At 41.5% G+C, this 23184-nt stretch overlaps 1 protein-coding gene across 1 annotated transcript in view; it reads right to left on the reverse strand.

Annotated features, from left to right (window-relative positions):
• Positions 1-23184, reverse strand: part of LOC135512262 (inactive phospholipase D5-like) — a 99958-nt gene that overhangs the window by 25601 nt on the left and 51173 nt on the right. The window contains exon 2 of the mRNA XM_064934106.1: positions 323-459. Within this exon, the coding sequence (XP_064790178.1) occupies positions 323-459 (137 nt within the window). The remainder of the gene's footprint in view (positions 1-322; positions 460-23184) is intronic.

Here is a 23184-nt window from a genome sequence, read left to right on the forward strand (position 1 = left end):
CTTGTTGGAAAGGTGGCATCCTATGACAGTGCCACGTTGAAATTTACGGAGCTCTTCAATAATGCCATTCTACTGCCAATGTTTGTCTTTGGAGATTGCATGGCTGTGTGCTCAATTTTATACACCTGTCAGCAACGGGTGTGGCTGAAACAGCCAAATCGACTCATTTGAAGAGGTGTCCACATACTTTTGTATGTATAGTGTATTTATGTATCCAGCTGAAATAACATACTTGATTGACAGTGTTATTATAGTGTATAGAGAGAGGCAGATTAATATAATCTTGAAATTGAGAGATTGTCATGGCTGGAAGATATCTCACCTGCAGTTCTTGTTACAGTTCTCTTCTGTTATACCGTCTTCATCCTCTCCCCAGACATCCACCGCCGAGAAGATCAAGGCCACCAGGACAGCGAAACAGCACACCAAAGCGAAGATTACGATGCATTTCTGCTGAGACTGCAAAAGAGAAGAAACACATTGACTGTTTATTTTTATTTTGCCTAGAGATGGTCAAAGTGCCCCAACCTTGCACTCACACAGCCTGATGTATTGCACCACACAGCAAATCATAAATGATAGCAGCGTGTTACCAGGGGAATTTTACACAAACATGTACATACTGTGCATGGCCACATGTTCATGCTCCACCATATGGCTCTACCATATGGAGAAGAGAAGCCAACAGGGAACCCACTGAAGAGGCCTTTTAATTCCAACCTGGTATTTATAGCCACTAACTTGACATATTTAGGCTGCATCCTGGATCCATATGGTGAAAAGGTGACCCTTGGTTGGAAGGATAATGATGGGAAAAGGGAGAACAAAGTAGTTACAGGGAGGGCAGGGCTGGTGGTGATGTACTGAAAACAGGTTGATTTTGCCCTAAATCAATCATTTATGAGAAAGTACTGCTCGGGGCTTGTCCAAATCACATGGGACACTTGGACCTTGGCTAAGCCTGAAAAAGGGATTGTAATGGCAGAACATTTGCATTGTATACAGTATATCATTACAACACTGTATTTATTAGTCTCTCTCAGACAGAGCATCTAATAAAATAATTGTGGGTATATCAATAACACGGTCTTGAGGTCTAATGTAGTCAAATGCATTTTTATTAAAGTAAATATGCCAGTGGAAACTGTGTGAACAATATTATGTATGCTAATAGTGCACCCATGTTACTAATTATGCTTAGATGGCAGGTTCAGTGTCATTGGGGCGGCAGGGTATCCTAGTGGTTAGAGCGTTGGGCTCGTAACCTGAAGGTTGCAAGTTCAAACCCCCGAGCTGACAAGGTACAAATAGGAATTTGTTCTTAACTGACTTGGCTAGTTAAATAAAGGTAAAATAAAAATGTTACTCTTAACATGTTTCAGCTCCTCTGTGCAACATATTTTATTTTACTAGGCAAGTCAGTTCAGAACAAATTATTATTTTCAATGACGGCCTAGGAACAGTGGGTTAACTGCCTGTTCAGGGGCAGAACAACAGATTTGTACCTTGTCAGCTCGGGAATTTGAACTTGCAACCTTCAATTTACTAGTTTCTAAACTAGTTTCTAAACACTAGGCTACCCTGCCACCCCTGATGATGTGAGAGTGCTGAGCTATATTTACTCTGCTAATTATGATCCTCAAAGGGCACAAGCTGATGAACAACATGTGCCCATAGAAAGATATGCTGACGTTGAACTAATTAACATAATTTATACATGAATTATAATTGCTGCTTAGGCTACTTACATGTGGTTGCTCAGAATTTCAAATGGCCTTTACTGATCTATCAAGTTTATCATAAGCTTCAATGCCATGGGGCATAAAGAAAACTTGAAAACACACTTATGGTGACAGACCATGCATTTAGCAACTGATCCACTCAAACATAACAATCAGCAAACGAATGTGGTTGCTGTAATTCATTTAATAGTTAATTACCAAGTTATTACATAAACATTACAGAGACCGTTATCAACCCACCCACTAAAGGGTGTTTATCAAATCAAGATCAAATCACATTTTGTTTGTCACATGCGCCGAATACAACAGGTTTTTATTTAATTTAATCTTTATTTAACAAGGCAAGTCCATTAAGAACAAATTCAAAATTTACAACGACGGCCAAACCCTAACCCGGACAATGCTGGGCTAATTGTGCGCCGCCCTATGGGACTCCCGATCATGGCTGGATGTGATACAGTCTGGATTCGAACCTGGGTCTGTAGGGACGACTCTAGCACTGAGATGCAGTGCCTTAGACCGGCCGGGAACCCAAAATAGGTGTAGGCCTTACAGTGAAATGCTTACTTAAAAGCCCTTAATCAATAATGTGGTTTTACTAAAATAAACTATAAAAAAGAAAATAAGAAGAAAATGTAAAAATAACAAATTAAAGAGCAACAATAAAATAACAGTAATGAGGATATATACAGGGGGTACCGGTTAGTCAAGGTAATTGAAGTAATATGTACATGTAGGTAGTGGTAAAGTGACTGCATAGATAATAAACAGAGTAACAGCAGCGTACAAATGGTGAGGGGGTTGGGAGGGGTTGGGGGTAGCCATTTTATTAGATGCTCAGAAGTCTTATGGCTAGGGGGTAGAATCTGTTAAGATGCCTTTTGGACCTAGACTTGCCACTCCGGTACCGCTTGCTGTGCGGTAGCAGTGAGAACAGTCTATGACTAGGGTGGCTGGAGTCTTTGGGAATGTTTAGGGCGTTCCTCTGACACCGCCTGGTATAGAAGTCCTGGATGTCAGGAAGATTAGCCCCAGTGATGTACTAGGCTGTACACGTTTCCCTCGGTAGAGCCTTGCGGTTGGTGGCAGAGTAGTTGCCATACCAGGCGGAGATGCAACCAGTCAGGATGCTCTCGATGGTGCATCTGTAGAACTTTTTTAGGATCTGAGGACCCATGCAGAATCTCTTCAGTCTCCTGAGGGGAATAGGCATTGTCGTGCCCTCTTCATGACTGTCTTGGGGTGTTTGGACCATGATAGTTTGTTGGTGATGTGGACACCAAGGAATTTGAAGTTCTCAACCTTCTCCACTACAGCCCCGTCAATGAGAATGGGGGTGTGCTCGTTCCTCCTTTCCTGTAATCCACGATCATCTCCTTTGTCTTGATCACGTTGAGGGAGAGCTTGTTATCCTGCCACCACACTGCTAGGTCTCTGACCTCCTCCCTATGAACTGTCTCATCGTTGTCGGTGATCAGGCCTACCACTGTTGTGTCGTCTGCAAACTTAATGATGGTGTTGGAGTCGTGTTTGGCCATGCAGTTATGGGTGAACAGGGAGCGCAGGAAGGGACTGAGCACACACCCCTGAGGGGCCACCGTGTTGAGGATCAGTGTGGTAGATGTGTTTTAACTTACCATTACCACCTGGGGGTGACCCATCAGGAAGTCCAGGATCCAGTTGCAGAGGGAGGTTTTTAGTTCCAGTCCTTAGCTTAGTGATGAGCTTTAAGGGCACTGTGGTGTTGAACACTGAGATGTAGTCAATGAATAGCATTCTCATGTAGGGGTTCCTTTTGTCCAGGTGGAAAAGGGCAGTGTGGATCTGTTGCGGCGGTATGCAAATTGGAGTGGGTATAGGGTTTCTGGGATAATGCTGTTGATGTTAGACATGATCAGCCCTTCAAATTACTTCATGGCTACAAATGTGAGTGCTACGGGTCAGTAGTCATTTAGGAAGATTACCTTGGTGTTCTTTGGCACAGGGACTATGGTGGTCTGCGAAAACATGTTGGTATTACAGACTTGGTCAGGTACAGGTTGAAAATGTCAGTGAAGACACTTGACAGTTGGTCAGCGCATGCTTTGAGTACACGTCCTGGTAATCCGTCTGGGCTTGCGGCCTTGAGGATGTTGACCTGTTTAAAAGGTCTTACTCACATCGGCTATGGAGAGCGTGATCACACAGTTGTCATGGAACAGCTGGTGCTCTCATATGTATGCTTCAGTGTTGCTTGCCTCGAAGCACGCATAGAAGTCATTTAGCTCATCTGGTAGGCTTGTGTCACCGGGAAGCTTGCGACTGTGCTTCCCTTTCTAGTCCGTAATAGCCCTGTCACATCCGACGAGTGTCGGAGCCGGTGTGGTAGGATTCAATCTTAGTCCTAAATTGACGCTTTGCCAAGTTTGATGGTTCGTTGGAGGGCATAACGGGATTCCTTGAAAGTGGCAGCTCTACCCTTTAGCTCAGTGCAGATGTTGCATGTAATCCATGGCTTCTGGTAGGGTTATGTACGTATGGTCACTGTAGGGATGACATTATCAATGCACTTATTGATGAAGCCAGTGACCGATTGTTATATATTGTTAATTCCATTCCTATACTTTAGATTTGTGTGTATTGTGTGTATTGTTGTGATATTAATTGTTAGATATTACTGCACTGTTGGAGCTAGAAACACAATAATTTCGCAACACCCACAACAGCGTCTGCTAAACACATGTATGTGATCAATACAATGTTATTTTATTTGATGTGGTGTCATCGAAAGTATCACGAAAAACAGGCCTGTAGCTTAGCATCTGTGTCATCTGACCACTTCCGTATGGAGCGAGTTACTGGTACTTCCTGCTTTAGTTTTTGCTTGTAAGCAGGAATCATGAGGATAGAATTAAGGTCAGATTTGCCAAATGGAGGGGGAGGGAGAGCTTTGCACGCGTCTCTGTGTGTCGAGTAAAGGTGGTCTAGAGTTTTTTTCCCTCTGGTTGCACATTTAAAATGCTGGTAGAAATGAGGTAAAATGGATTTAAGTTTCCCTGCACCGCCTCTGGATGAGCATTTTCTTGTTTGCTTATGGTTTTATACAGCTCGCTGAGTTGGGTCTTAGTGCCAGCATTGGTTTGTGGTGGTATATGGACAGCTTATGAAAAATATTGAAGACAACTCTCTTGGTAAACAGTGTGGTCTACAGCTTATCATGAGATACTCTACCTCAGGCGAGCAAAATCTTGAGACTGCCTTAATATTAGATTTCGGCACCAGCTGTTATTGACAAATTGACACAGACCACCACCCCTTGTCTTATCGGAGGCAGCTGTTCTATCTTGCCGATGCACGGAAAACCCTTATGAAAAATATTGAAGACAACTCTCTTGGTAAACAGTGTGGTCTACAGCTTATCATGAGATACTCTACCTCAGGCGAGCAAAATCTTGAGACTGCCTTAATATTAGATTTCGGCACCAGCTGTTATTGACAAATTGACACAGACCACCACCCCTTGTCTTATCGGAGGCAGCTGTTCTATCTTGCCGATGCACGGAAAACCCAGCCAGCTGTATGTTATCCATGTCGTCGTTCAGCCACGTCTCGGTGAAACATAAGATTACAGTTTTTAAATTTCCTGTTAGTAGGATAGTCTTGATCGGAGCTCATCCAGTTTATTATCCAATAATCGCACGTTGTCTAATAGTGCGGATTGTAGAGGCGGATTACCCACTCTCCGTTGGATTCTTATAAGGCATCCCGACCTACGTCCCCTATATCTCCGTCTCTTCTTCATGCGAAGGACAGAGATTTTGGCCTTTTCCAGTGTCTGAAGTAAATTCTTTGCGTCCGACTTGTCATTAAGAAAACAATCATTGCCCAGTATGAGGAGAGTAATCGCTGTTCTGATATTCAGAAGCTATTTTAGGTCCTGAGAGCCGGTGGCAGAAACATTATGTACAAAATAAGTTACACGAAAAACCACACACAATAGCACAATTGGTTAGGAGCCCGAAAAACGACAGCCATCTCCTCCGGAGCCTGTTCTGTGTGTGTTTGCTTATTATATACTGTAGGCCAAGACTCTCCAACCGTGTTCCCAGAGAGCTACCCTCCTGTAGGTTTTCACTCCAACCCTAGTTGTAACTAACCTGATTCAGTTTATAACCCAGCTATTTATTAGAATAACATGAGCTAGATTAGGGTTGGAGTGAAAACCTACAGCATAGTAGCTCTCCAGGAACAGGGTTGGAGAGCCCTGATATAGGCTATAGCCGAGGGGGGCTAACTTATAATGAGAAAGTATTGGATAGCCATATATTGTATCATCTAGTGACACTTTATATTCCAAAAACCCCAGGTTATAGTTTCCTCAGTGACCTGGTCAGTTTATAGTATATTTTATTTCTAGGGTTTTGTTTGTTCTGTTTTTACATACTTGGGTGTCCTTGGAGGGTAGATAAAGTAAATCATAACATCACATAATATCCATTGAAATATTCCTTCATGTACAGTATATTCTCATGTTATCCGTATCGATTAAAAGTATACCCAATGCACTTTGTACAGAGGTAAATCATAACTCCAACCAAAACATTGTTTATTTTGCCATTGATTTACAACCATGACCTAATTACTCCAAAACATCAAGCCTGTAAATAAAACAATATCAAATGTGTCCCCATCTCTAACTGCTGTAAAGGGAACCAACCATATTTACCCTTGAACACAAAGGGCCATTAACTGGGTAGCACCACCAAGTTCAGTACTGAAAAGAACTTGATGTCATACAACAAAAAAACAGTTATAGTTGTAGGTACATATACATTTCTCTAACATGATCATATAGGACCTCTGTGGGCACATTAGGACATATGTGAATTATGTTTGTGTTGCTGGGAGGGGTCATATAGTATGTGCACTTGAGACTCTGCCAGATATCTGCCTCTGGAAAGGGGCCAGAGTCAATAGACCCTCAATTACCAAAATCTTTCTCCCTTGCTGAAAAACAGCCGTGCCCTCCTCGGTGAACATCCTGTTAACCAATAACGCCCACTTTGGTAAGACTGAGAAAGAAACAGTAATCACCACCAACGAGAACACTGAGTACAAACAGCACTGCCCACCTTATGACTACCAAGTATCACACAGCAATATCCAGTAATATGAATATAAGTATAGAGGATTATATAGGGACTCCAATCTCTGAGCATAAAAGTCTACTCCTAATGAAACAAGTATCGAATTGGCTATAGGAACCGGAACACAATACATTTCTACTTGGTTCATGCCTTCTAGGGGAGTTTCTTCTAGCCACTGTGCTTCTGTCTCTGCATTGTGTGCTCTTTGGGGTTTTAGGTTGGGTATCTGTCAAGCCCTTTTTGACAACTGCTGATATAAAAAGGGCTCTATAAAATATATTTGATTGATTGAGGCAACAGACCACATCTTCGACAAAGACATTAGACACCTCATTGGGTCTCACCCTCACTACTAAGAGGCTGGACTGACTTTGAGTGAAGCCCCAAGCCTGCTCAAAGTGCTTTAAAAGCTTCAAAGTTATAGTCCCTGTGAAAAGGCTGACTGGTACATGTCAGCTGGCAGGGTGCCCATCAGTCACACACCCAATTGAAGGGAAGGTCGACCTGGATGTGCATTCACATTCAGGGACCTGAGGTATACTGTAGATGTGTGCTGAATAGAGGGTGTTTCTTCATCAAGGATTAAAACATTAGGCGAAAATGTTAGAGGTGAAGGATGCAGTGGGAAGTTGGCCCATAATAGTTATTTTCCCAACTTGTGTGTATTCACTGCCATTACAGTCAACACGCTTTCAGAATGTTATGTAAGGTGAATTAAAACTATTTTACCATGGTAGTCATGGTTCTGTGGTATCAGTCATTTAGAGCATTTTAACTATTTAGATTACTGTAATATTGAAAAAGGTAATGTAAATGTCTAGACAAGTCACAACTTATTTTCTGAGACACCCATAGTCAATGTTGTGTCTTACTGTATGTACACAAGCAAAAGGCATGTGTTTTGAGGCGAGCCAAGTATCTGTAAACCACTGCTGTGACCAGAGATTGTTTCGAGGCAAGCCAAGTATCTGTAAACCACTGCTGTGACCAGAGATTGTTTTGAGGCAAGCCAAGTATCTGTAAACCACTGCTGTGACCAGAGATGCAACTTCATTTTCCATTTCATTTGTACTCGCTGAAAATGTGATTCCAGAATAGATAAACAGCTGGAGTGTTTGCCTGTTGACTTCAGCCATTTACTTCAGCCTACATACAGTACAAGAATTGGAAAATGCTGTCCCTTAACACTTTAGCATGTATACAGCTATACAGCTTGTGCCCACAACAAACCATATTTGTCTTTCTTTCAGCATATACTTCAAGTGTTGAGCTGTACTGATCGACACTGACAGGGCCTGACAATCAGGGATTTATGGTTGGTTTCATAGAAGCTACAATCTAAATGTGCTTCCCTTGGGTCGGTCATATTTATAACAAGATAATTGAAATAACTAAAAAGCAGAAATACATGCTTTAATTCATACTTGGCTCTCAGCAGTGATTAACAGATGGCTGCACACCTCTTCTGTACGGGTTCAGTAACCTACAACATTCCTTCATCAAGTCCCAGAGATCTCTAAGCACTCAGTTTTAACCTCTACCCACCCACAAGGTTGGTCTACCACAGTGCCTGTACCAGAAGAACTGTCATCGCTCACCAGCCTCACCTTCAGAACACCTAGAAGCCAAACACATGCACATCCAGAGATACAACTTGTAACAGAAATGGCAGGGGAAATTACATTATATGAATATTAAACTGTGTAAGAAAAAGTAGTTGTACACTTGTGTTGAACATAAGTGCTCAAAAATGTAAAACAGGAAAAGCAATGACAACTGACTTAGATTGGAAATATTACTCTGGGCTTTTGCTAATGTCAGGTTGTTCAATCGTGACTTCTTTGTAAACACACCTTACTTTCCCATTAAAAAAATGCAATGATTTATCTTTTTCTGAGGAACATCTAATCGAAGAGGAGGATTTCTTATGGAACTTGGCATGTTGTACAGACAAGCAAGAAGCAGAGTATAACTATATGCTACACTCAATTTCCCATCTGTATTCTTGTGAGAGGATCTTCCATTCTAATTTAGTAGGGAAAGTCGAGGCCTACAGCACTTCTTGACATCTACGAGCTTGGTACTTGTTAAAGAACAGGGCCCGGTTTGCCGATAGCGATGGAATTTAGGCTGACAAGTATTTTAAAGATGCATCTTTCAAACAATGGATGAATATGTCACATGCGTTTCCCAAAACACCCTGCAGAGATAATTGCGTCATTGGAGCATACGTTGATACTGATAGGATCGAAAGATAGGGAGTAACTGCTCTCGGATCAACTTTCTCCATTCAAAATCTTTCCTTAACATTATAATTATTGTACAATACTGATGACGGATCGACTCCTAGAGAGATAAGCCCACTATGGCTGCAAATATTGAGGCGGATTATTCTATTGCTTACCCAATAAAAACACACTAAAGTCACAGATTTGGCACACCAAAAAATGTTTCCTGCGCTACAGAAGTCTAAATACTGTAGGTCTGCTAATACAGGATTAGTAAAGGCCCAGTGCACTACTGTTTTTATGAATATATTTTTTGGGGTTCCCTGCTGTGTTCGACCAAAGCACCGATTGCTACCAGGTCCTCCATGATAAAAATGCTGCATGGAGATACATTGCCAATGCGATTCCTTTGCGAAAAAAGATTGCAGTCAGAGTGCAGTGTAACTGCAGCACACTGTAGTGTAACTGTAGTTAGAATGCTGTATGACTGAACATTTCATGGTATTGATTTTTGGCCTAAAATATCAGCCATCGACCACCTTCACCTCTAAAAACTGGTATCGGCTATAAAAAAACATATCAGTCGTTCTGTAGTTAATATTTAAATGCAGTCTTTCTTGGTTTTCGTTTTAAGCGTATTTTTATAGCAATGTCACTCGTTTTTATCAATTGCAAAGACACTGGCAGCTTTGGGTCTGTAGTCAACTTTGTTCTGAAGTTCAGCAGTGAGTGACACAGATACTATAAACCATGTGATTCTACGTTTAGCGAAGATCTTCTGTGTTTAAAATGACGTGGGAGGGCAAAAAATGAGTCTAACGATGCAATTAGCTGTTCTACGAGTGGTCTGAGGCAGGTGTTAGATTACACGTGTTTATAATGATAGTTTTGGGAAACAGCTCCGATTTAACGCTGCTCCTATCTTTAATTATTTTTTTTGTATTTCTTACCCCTTTTTCTCCCCAACTTCGTGGTATCCAATTGATTGTTACAGTCTTGTCTCATCGCTGAAACTCCTGTACGGACTCAGTAGAGGCGCAGGTCGAGAGGAGTGTGTCCTCCGAAACAGAACCCAACCAAGCCGCACTGCTTCTTGACACAATGCCTACTTAACCCGGAAGCCAACCCCACCAATGTGTCGGAGGACACACCGTACACCTGATGACCGTGTCAGCGTGTACTGTGCCCGGCCCGCCACTGGATGTGCGCTATAGTGTGCGATGGGACAAGGACATCTCTGCCGACCAAACCCTGCCCTAACCCAGACGACGTTGGGCCAATTGTGCGCCGCCCCATGGGTCTCCCGGGCGTGGCCGGCTGCGACAGAGCCTGCACTCGAATCCAGAATCTCTAGTGGCACAGCTAGCCAATGCGATGCAGTGCCTGAGATCGCTGCACCAATTAGGAGGCCCAACGCTGCTCCTATCTAACAATGAACTTAGCCTTAAGCCTTAAGATGCTTTTCGGAAAAAGGGCCCTGATGATGCCTTTGGTAGACTGGTAGAATGTGGGTGCTGAGACTCATGATGAACACTGACAAACGCACCAGGATGAAAGAATTGGAATTCATTTGGAATAATTGGGCCGACCAACCAGTGCTCCCGCACATTGGCTAACCAGACTATCTGCATTGTGTCCCACCACCCATTACCTGCCAACCCCTCTTTTACACTACTGCTACTCTCTGTTCATCATATATGCATAGCCACTTTAACCATATCTACATGTACATACTACCTCAATCAGCTTGACTAACCGGTGTCTGTATGTAGCCTTGCTACTTTTATAGCCTTGCTACTGTATATAGCCTGTCTTTTTACTGTTGTTTTATTTCCTTACTTACCTATTGTTCACCTCATACCTTTTTTGCACTACTGGTTAGAGCCTGTAAGTAAGCATTTCACTGTAAGGTCTACACCTGTTGTATTCAGCGCACGTGACGAATAAACTTTGATTTAATTGTTTGACACATTAAACATTAAACAACAGACACTTAATGCATATTGGTGTAAGAACTGTGTTTACCTTTTACATATAGACACTTTACACACAGGGGACTTACAGTAGTGTGGAGAACGTGTAAAATACAGTTAAGACACAACAAAACAGTGTAATCAGTTAGATTGATTTGATAAGAAAGTTCTTTGGAGTACCAGATTTTTTAAAGAAAGATATCTGATTGATGGCGCTGTATGTGCAATCTTAGAGATGCTCTTCTTGAATTATAAATCAATACCTCTGAGTTTCTTTATGTCTCTGAAGGTTGGTGCTAAATCCGCTTCCTGAATAATGTTTAAAGGATATCACTTTTTTCAAGCTTATCAAGTACAAATGGCTTCTCTACCCAACATTAACAGTGACATCTTCAGATCTTGCACCTCTCCAAAGGTGTAACTAAAACAAAGAGAAGTGGAATAAGTTACTGGTGGTATGATGGTAGCTGGTGGTATGATGCACAACAGCTAAGGAAAGGGAATTAGAGTATCTTAACTTCACGTAAGGTAGAAATATAGCTACAGTAAGAAATAGTGAGGTGTACTGTATATCTATCAAACAATGGATATTGCAATATATGGCTTTATTTGATATACTACTTAAAAGTTATTACATTAAGAAGAGTAATTACATTATCCAGTGGATATTAAATTATGTTGTACCAAGAACAGAGGGAGGGCCCTCCGTTGGGTGAGCCTACAGGAAAATCTTCATATATGTTCTTGTTTACATGTTATGTAATGTACCAACATGCAGTACATACATGTTGTTTCAAAGCAAAACACAAGAGATCATACCCTAGGGGCATCATTTGAAAGATCAAAACAACTTCCTAATATACTGAAACATGGTATATGCTGAGGTCTGTAACAGTTTTGCTAAGGTTGAGTGTACATCAACAATATAGGCAGTAATCGACCCAATTTAAATCAGCCTCATTTATCAAACATTCAAGTGGGATCAATTTATTGGTACACTAATTCACAGTGAAATTGATCAAACTTAAGCAAACAATCTGTAATCACGGTATTGAATTGATAGATTAGGATTGCCCCTAAAATGGAGTTCAAGGACTTTTACATTGATTCAGTTAAGTCCATAGAACTGCTGCAGCCACCAGAACAAACAAAAGCATACCTAAAATAAATTATTGAAACCATTTTCAATAATTAATAATTATATAACATACTTATTTACAAGCACAATGATTTACAACATTTGTGTCATTGAACTATTCCCCAGACCACAATATACAGTATATATATATATATATATATATATAAAAGATCTCTCATCACCTGATGTTGCACTATGTCTTCGGTGTGCATATCTCTGACACCTGCAACAAAGTGCTGGCAAATGCACCACCTAGTCCAAACAGTTCCTCAGTCTCCTGGCTCCTGTCTTCTTACTCACTGTTTTTCTACCGCTATGCCCATCACACAGTGTTGTTCACTACAGTACTGTGCCTCCTCTTTAAATGGCAGTGTGTAGGTCCCCTGAGCCAGTGAGTCAGGACAGTGTGTCCTGTCAGCCGGATGAGTCTCTGCACATACTCAGCACATCAAGGCTCGGCACTCTGGGATATATGGTCTTTTGCTGGACACGCTCACTCCTTTTCCATTTCCAGAGTGAAGGACAGACTGTATTCATGTTGGCTGATGGCCCAGACAAGATACCTACAGTGCAAATGGTACCATTTTTCCATGGCCCTGATATTTCCATCTAGAAGTGCAGAGATGCTCAAGTTGTTTTGGTTTAGAATTAATAATTTGTTATACTGGTTTGGTTTTGTCCAAAGGCTGGTTAAAAGCCTCACAGAGGAATGTGTGACACCATGACACAAAAGTGCGACACAACAGTGCAACTTCAGAAATGTTGTAGAGCCCCAGGTACCCCAGGACCAAGATTGACATGGAAATTCAACTAAGGAACAAGCAAATGGCAATATCATATTCATGTAGCCTACATTCTGTATAGGCTACTGCAAACTGATCCTCACATTAACATAATGCCCGTAACTCTATTGACATATTTGATCCTGTAAAGTCAGAACTGTGAATTAATGATAATGAGTTGGGCTTAGAGCTTAGCAAACAAGTCCAGCCAGCTTATTGATAGCTGTAGTGGTGTGGGGGCTGTGCTTTGGCAAAGTGGGTGGGGTTATATCCTTCCTGTTTAGCCCTGTCCGGGGGTGTCCTCGGATGGGGCCACAGTGTCTCCTGACCCCTCCTGTCTCAGCCTCCAGTATTTATGCTGCAGTAGTTTATGTGTCAGGGGGCTGGGGTCAGTTTGTTATATCTGGAGTACTTCTCCTGTCCAATTCGGTGTCCTATGTGAATCTAAGTGTGCGTTCTCTAATTCTCTCCTTCTCTCTCTCGGAAGACCTGAGCCCTAGGACCATGCCCCAGGACTACCTGACATGATGACTCCTTGCTGTCCCCAGTCCACCTGGCCGTGCTGCTGCTCCAGTTTCAACTGTTCTACCTTATTATTATTCGACCATGCTGGTCATTTATGAACATTTGAACATCTTGGCCATGCTCTGTTATAATCTCTACCCGGCACAGCCGGAAGAGGACTGGCCACCCCACATATGCTCTCTCTAATTCTCTTTCATTCTCTCTCTCGGAGGACCTGAGCCCTAGGACCATGCCCCAGGACTACCTGACATGATGACTCCTTGCTGTCCCCAGTCCACCTGGCCGTGCTGCTGCTCCAGTTTCAACTGTTCTGCCTTATTATTATTCGACCATGCTGGTCATTTATGAACATTTGAACATCTTGGCCATGTTCTGTTATAATCTCTACCCGGCATAGCCAGAAGAGGACTGGCCACCCCACATAGCCTGGTTCCTCTCTAGGTTTCTTCCTAGGTTTTGGCCTTTCTAGGGAGTTTTTCCTAACCACCGTGCTTCTACACCTGCATTGCTTGCTGTTTGGGGTTTTAGGCTGGGTTTCTGTACAGCACTTTGAGATATCAGCTGATGTACGAAGGGCTATATAAATAAATTTGATTTGATTTGATCTGTATTGGTGCGCAGAATGTCTGGTGAAATGCCAGATATTTCAGTTTCAATCTGACAGCCAGTCACATAGCTGAACCAATCAATGGAACCTGGATCTCATCTGTCATGAAGACAAGCAGAAAGGAGGTGGCGGGATGGAATATCAAGTGGAATTTTGGTTTCAAGGATAAGTAGCCAAATCAGCTCTGACACAAATGATAGTAACAGCTTAGTTGAAGAGGGCTGATTTGGAGGGAGAAAAACTATACAAATCCTATACTTGAAAGTGCCATGTAAGCCTCCATTTCTGCATGCACGTTATAAGCCTACACATTTGATAATATAATCTACAATCACTGGTACACCATCATATGGTAAGATTGGCTGTGATCAGGCTTATCTGCCAACAGTTAGCATTAGCATAATTGTTGTCACTCAATTTACAGTTTATCCTAGACACCCAACTCACTGTTTCTTTCCTAATGTAATATCACCACTTGAACAAGAGACAAGCCAAGTCTCAATCTGTTGGCAATTTATGCAGAGGCATTACTGTTGCAACATTCACCCATACCCAATCAGCGGGGGATTGCCATCAATTCATTCCATCGGTACTGGGCCTAAAGGTTAGCACTGATCCCTGCAAGAACTTTCATTACTCCAGTCTGCATTATGAGAAGTAATTTACTATTTCAATACTAACATGTTACAGAAAAAATGTAGCCTGCCACATGGTCTAGGTCAGTATCTATCTAATTTACAGTACCAGTCAAAAGTTTGGACACTCCTACTCATTCAAGGGTTTTTCTTTATTTTTACTATTTTCTACATTGTAGTCATCAAAACTATAAAATAACACATAAGGAATCTTGTACTAACCAAAACAGTGTTACGTTGAAAATATATTTTAGATTCTTCAAAGTAGCCAGCTTTTGCCTCTGACAGCTTTGCACACTCTTGGCAATCTCTCAACCAGCTTCACCTGGAATGGGGTGGCAGGGTAGCCTAGTGGTTAGAGCGTTGGACTAGTAACCGGAAGGTTGCAAGTTCAAATCCCCGAGCTGGCAAGGTACAAATCTGTCATTCATTGAAAATAAGAATTTGTTCTTAACTGACTTGCCTAGTTAAATAAAGGTAAAAAAATGCTTTTCCAACAGTCTTAAATGAGATCTTAGGGGTGAATCCTATCCATGGAAAACTTATTGACAGATGCCATGGAAACAATAGCATATGCTAAAAAGAAAATCGACATCTGGAAGAGAAAACAGGGGGTGAAGGAATAATTGTGTTCTATTCAATCTGGGCGAAAAAGAAGAGGGAAACATAATAGATCCAATGGGATGTGTTGAGTTGTTTGGGAACTCGGCTGGGCTGTTCAGAGATTATTATTTTATGTACACCATTTATTTTCCTTTTATGTGAACGCAGCTGTAACCACTATCCACTTTTACCCAGCGATGACTTGCACTAAAGTTCGATTACTGTTCGATGACGATGACTAGTACCTTAAATCTATTGACATGGAACTGCCATGGTCTAGGGCATGCAATAAAACGGAAAAAGATACTATGTGCTCTAAAAAAGGAAAAAGCAGACATCGCGCTATTACAAGAGACACACCTCTGTGATGCTGAACATGCCAAACTCCACAGAGCTTGGGTGGGACAGGTGTATTTCTCATCTTTCAAATCAAAGAGTAGAGGCACAGCCAGACTTATCCATAAAAATGTTCCATTCATAATTGACAAAAACATATCTGATCCGGAGGGGAGATTTATTTTGATAACTGGGTCACTATATGGTCAACCAATTACTATATTAAACATATACGCCCCTAACACAGATACTCCTGCCTTCATGTCAAAAATGATAACCCTGTTCAATGAGCACTGTGTCTCCCTTGTGTCTCCCTTGTGTCTCCCTTGGCGTGTACCCTTAACCCAACCCTCAACAAATCATCTCAAGTCCCCACCACAAATCCTAGATCTGAAAGATGTTGAACTCTCTTACTAAAGAGATGGGACTGACAGATATCTGGAGAGAGACTAATAGCTCATCTATAGACTATACATACTACTCTAATGTCCATAACACCTACTCCCGTATAGATTACATTTTTATCCCAAAGAGTTTCATAAATTCAGCCACATGTACAATCGGACCCATAGCACTTTCAGATCACGCCTTTGTCCACCTCCGCTTTGACCTCTGCAAAAACATCCCGAGGTCAAAGAGCTGGAAATTCAACACCTCCATGCTATCAAACGAAGCGTTCCATACATTGGTAACTACATGGATAGACAACTACACACAAGACAACAAAGAGTCTCCTGTTTCTCCGGCCACAATGTGGGATGCTGCTAAAGCCACACTAAGAGGCCATCTAATCGCATATGCTTCCTCTAAGAAAAAAGCAATGGAAGCACACAGGCTAGATCTTGAGAGGGAGCTGGAATGCTGTGAAAGAATACATAAACAATCCCCAGACAGCACCTCCTGGAGTCATCTTAAAGCAGCCAAAGCCAAACTGAATTTGGACTCCACTCGGGAGATAAAAAAAGGTTTTCTTTACTAAACAGAAATACCATGAGTATAGAAATAGGCCCAGTAGATTGCTTGCTTACCAATTGAAAAAGGAGCAGTCAGAGCGTACAATCATGGCTATCCGAACAGCAGAGGACGAGGTCACATACAACCCAAAAAATATAAATTTAACTTTTCATGATTTTTACTGCAAACTATACACCTCTGAGAGAAAACACACCAAGGCAGAACTCCACTCTTTCCTAGAGGGAATCTCGCTACCTAAACTATCAGAGACCGGCCAAGAAGATCTCAACTCCCCCTTCACTCCTGAGGAGATCCTGGAGGCAATTACCTCCATGCCACCTAATAAGTCCCCAGGCCCAGATGGATTCCCCAGAGAGTTTTACAAAGCTTTTTGGCCCCAGCTCCGCCCTATCTTCATGCCAATGCTGGAGGATTTTTGCAAAAACGGAGTTCTCCCAGACTCAATGCACACAGCCCGCATTACAGTGTTGCTAAAAAAGGACAATGACCCCCTATCCTGCTCGTCCTTCTGGCCCATAAGCTTGTTGGATTTCGACTATAAAATAATTACCAAATTGCTCGCCAAAAGACTAAACACTCTTCTTCCCAAAATAATAAAAGCGGACCAAACTGGATTTATTAGAGACAGATACTCTTCTGATAACATTCGCCGTCTTTTTGATATTATTGATCAAGTAAACGCACAGAAGACCCCTGTCCTGCTGGCTTCACTGGATGCTGAGAAGGCGTTTGACAGGATGGAGTGGAGCTTTCTGTTTTCAGTGTTAGAAAAGTTCAATATGGGCCCAAATGTTATTAAATGGATCAAATCACTATACTCTCATCCAAATGCCATGGTGACTACTAATGGACTGAACTCTGACAGATTCCCTCTGGAACGGGGCAAAAGACAGGGATGCTCGCTGTCCCCCCTGCTCTACTTGTTGGGGGCGGAGCCTCTGGCAGAGCTGATAAGGAGCAATCCAAGTATTATGGGTGTTTCTGCAGGCGGCCTGCAGCACAAGATTTCACTTTACGCGGATGATGTCTTGCTCTACATATCCAACCCTGAGAAATCCCTCCCTCTCATTTTAGACACAATTGCTCAGTATGGCAAGTTTTCAGGTTATAAGATCAATTTTAACCAATCCACTGTCTGCCCTCTCAATATTACACTCACCAGCTCTATGAAGACACTATGTCCTTTCCAATGGAAAACACAGGGGTTTCAATACCTCGGGATCTTCATAACACCAGATCTGAATAGCCTTTTTAAGGAAAATGATCTTCCACTCCTAGATCGAATCAAGAACAATCTCCAAACCTGGATCTCCCTCCCAATTAGCTTAGTAGGAAGAATTAATGTCATCCGTATGAACGTCCTCCCTAGACTGAACTACTTATTTCAGATGCTCCCATGCTATCTCCCAGTTTCCTTCTTCAAAACAACTAACCAAAGCATCACCAAATTTATATGGGGCAATAAAAAACCTAGGATCAAGTTTTCCACTCTATCGAAACCTGAATCTAAGGGTGGTCTTGCCCTTCCCTCCCTTCAATTGTACTACTGGTCTGCCCAAATCCGCAACATACTAACATGGATCACAAACAGACAAGAGTCAACGTGGATTCAGATAGAAGCCCAATCCTGTGGTTCATTGCCCAATTGCTCAATTATATTCATTAATAACTTTAGTGAAGTGGGCAACATAGCCAAAACCTTTGTGATTTACAGCACCCTACTAGCGTGGAGGGACTGTAAGAAATACCTCGGCATTTCCTCCCAAATATGTTCTCACTCGCCTATAGTAGGCAACCCAGACTTGCCAAAAGCCCCGAGGGATGCCAACTTTAATCTTTGGCATACTCTAGGAATCAAGACCTTTTCAGACCTATATCATCAGAAAATCACTACACTGAAATCCTTTCAAGAGCTCTGCAGTGAATTTGATGTGCCAACATCCAATTTTTTTTTTTAAATATCTTCAAATTAGACATGTAATTTCCTCATTTACTTCCAAGTGGAAGTTTAGAACTCAGTTGAATGAAGTTGAAACCCTTCTTGTCACAGCACAATCCATTAAAGGCAAAATATCTAACATCTACAGACTTCTTTCTGAGAAAGGGGGCTCCTCCTTTACTCCTTTGAAAATAATCTGGGAAAAGGACCTTGGTCTGACTATCAGTGATGAGTTATGGGCGGAGGTTTGCGACAGGGTATACTGCTCCTCTACCAATGTAAAAATGAAAGAATCTAATCACAAATTTTTGTACAAATTTTATTTTACTCCTTTGAGACTCCATAGAATGAAAACAGATATGTCTCCTAACTGTAAAAGATGTACCTCTGAAAGTGGAACCTATATGCATGTATTTTGGAGCTGAAGATAGATTGCCAGATTCTGGCAATCTATACATACTGCAGCACAGAAAATACTAGAGGTAGTTTGATATGACCCCGTGTATCTACCTTCTTAATGCCCAGCAGGACTTTGTTCTTGATCCTGACAGAGAAAATTTGCTTATGACTATTACATACTTTGCTAAGAAATGTATTCTTCTATTGTAGGCCTCTAATACCCCTCCTACATTTAAAATGTGGATTGACCAGATTGTTGACTTTCTCCCTCTTGAAAAGCTCACTTATGACCTCCACAAGAGACAGCTCAAGTTTGATAGACTCTGGTCTCCACTACTCAACTATATTTCAAACTGGACAGAGTGAACGGGGGTGACTAGGGAAATGCGCAGATACATGTTGTGTAAGGTACTGTAAAACCTAAAAATGAATTATTGGCCCGCCGTCTCAGCGAATGCTAGAAATAGCTGATAAGAACCTTGATAGTGCTGCTGCAAGTGTTATATACGTTTTTTTTGTGTTTTTATTTTAATTTGGTATTTGAGTACGTGTGCGTATGTATGTATGTATGTATGTATGCATGCATGTATGTATGTATGTATGTATGTATGTATGTATGTATGTATGTATGTATGTATGTATGTATGTATGTATGTATGTATGGTTATGTGTGTGTGTGTGTATGTATATATGTATGTTTTATATATATATATATATATATATATATATATATATATATATATATATATATAGATATATGCACCAAGGAAAATAAATAGATAAAGTCAAATAAAAATAAAAACACTTATTTTTCTTAATCTTTCATTAAAATTGTATTTTTATTTTTTCAAATGAACTATTATATATATATATATTTTTTTTTTCCACATCTGTGAATGTGGAATGTGTTTTGTTGGTTGATTGATTGAAAAACAAGAAAACGTCATAAAACTTTACATTGAAAAGACTGCATAATGCTGTGGTATCCATGTGGGTTAAGTGTGCCTTGAATTCTAAATAAATCACTGACTGTGTCACCAGCAAAGCACCATCACACCTCCTCCTCACTACTTCACGGTGAGAACCACACATGGGGAGATAATCCGTTCACCTACTCTGCATCTCACAAAGACACGGCCGTTGGAACCAAAAATCTCAAATTTGGACTCATCAACCAAAGGATACAAAATGGAGTCTTGGTCAGCTTTTCCAAAAGGAGGGCGGGGGAGGGCCTTATATGCGTCGCGGAAGTTAGAATAACAATGATCCAGGGTTTTACCAGACCTGGTAGCACAATCGATATGCTGATAGAATTTAGGGAGTCTTGTTTTCAGATTAGCCTTGTTAAAACCCCCAGCTACAATGAATGCAGCCTATATATTAAATTCATATTTTTTTTTATTCATATTTTTCAGGGGGTGCTGCAGCACCATTAGCACCTCTACTTCTAGTGACTATGCCCCTCTCTCCTCTGTCTCTCAGAGTGGTAGCTGGTAAAGATTGCGTCTACTATAGTCTGAAGGACTGGGAAGCGCTCCCTGCCTTGCATGGCAGCTCAGCCCATTAATTACAGCCAGGGCCCTCCTGATCAATAAGTCAATTAAGCCTCCATTAGAGCGACATGAGAGCTGAGGCCTCCAGACACCTACTAATGCCAGAATGGAGAAAACCTCCCCACATTCCTGTGAGGCATCAGCCTGGGACTTTAATGACCAGAGGACAGCTGGTGCAGAACAAACACCATAATGATAGGAAAATTGTGATGGGAATTCCTAAACTGCTGCACTGACAGAAAAACAGCCATTTTACTCAAGACAAGGGATCATTTAAATACTATCTGTGTCAGAGGACTCTGCTGCCTGTCAGAATAGAAAAGCCTTGAACACGTCAAATACAAAGGTAGGCAAAACAAACAAATTTATGCTGGTGCAGAAACATCAGTTTTAGCAGCTGCAATAGGCTACCACTGTTCTCCATTTACAGTAGGAATAGTATATTTTTTGCAGACTCCTCCAGTTCTTCTAATGTTGCTTCTTGCTTCCTGCCTCAGCCCTCTCTGCATATCTGTAGAGTATCATATTGCCATGGGCAGGTCACTATCCACTATCAACCTCTCTCCATAGGGACCATCTTTACTGTGGAATCAGCACGATTTATAATGGCACTGCCAGGAGTGATCTGTGTCTGGTTTAGAGGGGGTGTAAACTCCCACCAGGACTGTTCTAAGCCGCATACTTAAAAGCCAGACTCCGACACACTCTGCAAGATAAATAACTTTCATTAAAGCTTTGCCAATAGGAACAAGTGTGCTTATCTCTTGACAAGCCACAGGCAAAATTCATTCATTAAGGACAAGGTAAAAACAATGAGCAAATGTTTTGACTTCAGGGGAGATTCCAGGACATGACGGGGTTTAATTATTTGGTCTTTGTTTCAAGCAGGGTTTTTGTCTGTAAAGAACATAATCAGCAGATCGTGTAACCGGAGGTATTGTTATTAATCAAAGGAGGATTATCTTTCTTTTTTATGAGTATACTTTGCTTTACATTCGATACATTATGATCACAGTCTATACTGAACAAAAATATATACGTAACATATAAAGTGTTGGTCCCATGTTTCATGAACTGAAATAAAAAATCCCAGAAAAGTTCCATATGCACAAAAAGCTTATTTCTCTCAAATGTTGTGCGCAAATTTGTTTACATCCCTGTTTGTGAGCATTTCTCCTCTGCCAAGATAATCCAACCACCTGACAGGTGTGGCATATCAGGAATATGATTAAACAGCATGATCATTACACAGGTGTACCTTGTGCCGCGGGAAACAACACAATGCCATAGATGTCTCAAGTTCTGAGGGAGCGTGCAATTGTCATGCAGACTGCAAGAACGTTACTTTTCTCTAGAGAATTTGGACAAACTGTCAGAAACCGTCTCAGGGAAGCTCCTCTCCCTGCTCATTGTCTTCACCAGGGTATTGGTCTGACTGCAGTTCGGTGTCGTAACCAAACTCAGTTGGCAAATACTCACCTTCGATGGCCACTGGCACACTGGAGAAGTGTGCTCTTCATGGATGAATTCTGGTATCAATTGTAAGGGGCAAATGGCAGACCATGTGTATGGCGTTGTGTGGGCGAGCGGATTACTCATGTCAATGTTGTGAACAGAGTGCCCCATGGTGGCATTGGGGTTATGGTATTGGCAGTTATATGCTACGGACATCGAACACAATTCCATTTTATTGTTGGCAATTTGAATGCACAGCGATACCGTGACGAGTTCCTGAGGCCCATTGTCGTGCCATTCTTTCGCCGCCATCTCCTCATGTTTCAGCATGATAATCCATGGCCCCATGTCGCAAGGATCTGTACACAATTCCTGGAAGCTGAAAATGTCACAGTTCTCCCATGGCCTGTATACTCACCAGACATGTAACCCATTGAGCACGTTTCGGATGCTCTAGATCGACGTGTGAGACAGCGTGTTCCAGCTCCCGCCAATATCCAGCAACTTCGCACAGCCATTGAAGAGAAGTGGGACAGCATTCCACGGGCCACAATCAACAGCCTGATCAACTCTATGCGAAGGAAATGATACTGACTGCTTTTCTGATCCATGCCCCTACCTTGTTTTAATATATCTGTGACCCAGTAATGTGAAATCCATAGATTAGGGCCTAATGTATTTATTTCAATTTCCTTATATGAACTGTAAAGAATCTTAGAAATTGTTGCATTCATATTTTTGTTCAGTGTATAATTGCAGCATTGTGTTTCATGAGGAAGGCCTCAGCATAGGGCAAATAAAATATGACCACACCACTGGAGAACTCCACCGCAAACATGCACATTATACAGTGGGGCAAAAAAGTATTTAGTCAGCCACCAATTGTGCAAGTTCTCCCACTTAAAAAGATGAGAGAGGCCTGTAATTTTCATCATAGGTACACTTCAACTATGACAGACAAAATGAGATTTTCTTTCTCCAGAAAATCACATTGTAGGATTTTTTATGTATTTATTTGCAAAGTATGGTGGAAAATAAGTATTTGGTCAATAACAAAGGTTTATCTCAATACTTTGTTATATACCCTTTGTTTGCAATGACAGAGGTCAAAGGTTTCTGTAAATCTTCGCAAGGTTTTCACACACTGTTGCTGGTATTTATTTTGGCC

Source organism: Oncorhynchus masou, chromosome 24, assembly GCF_036934945.1.
Source record: "Oncorhynchus masou masou isolate Uvic2021 chromosome 24, UVic_Omas_1.1, whole genome shotgun sequence".
Lineage (NCBI taxonomy): Eukaryota > Metazoa > Chordata > Actinopteri > Salmoniformes > Salmonidae > Oncorhynchus > Oncorhynchus masou.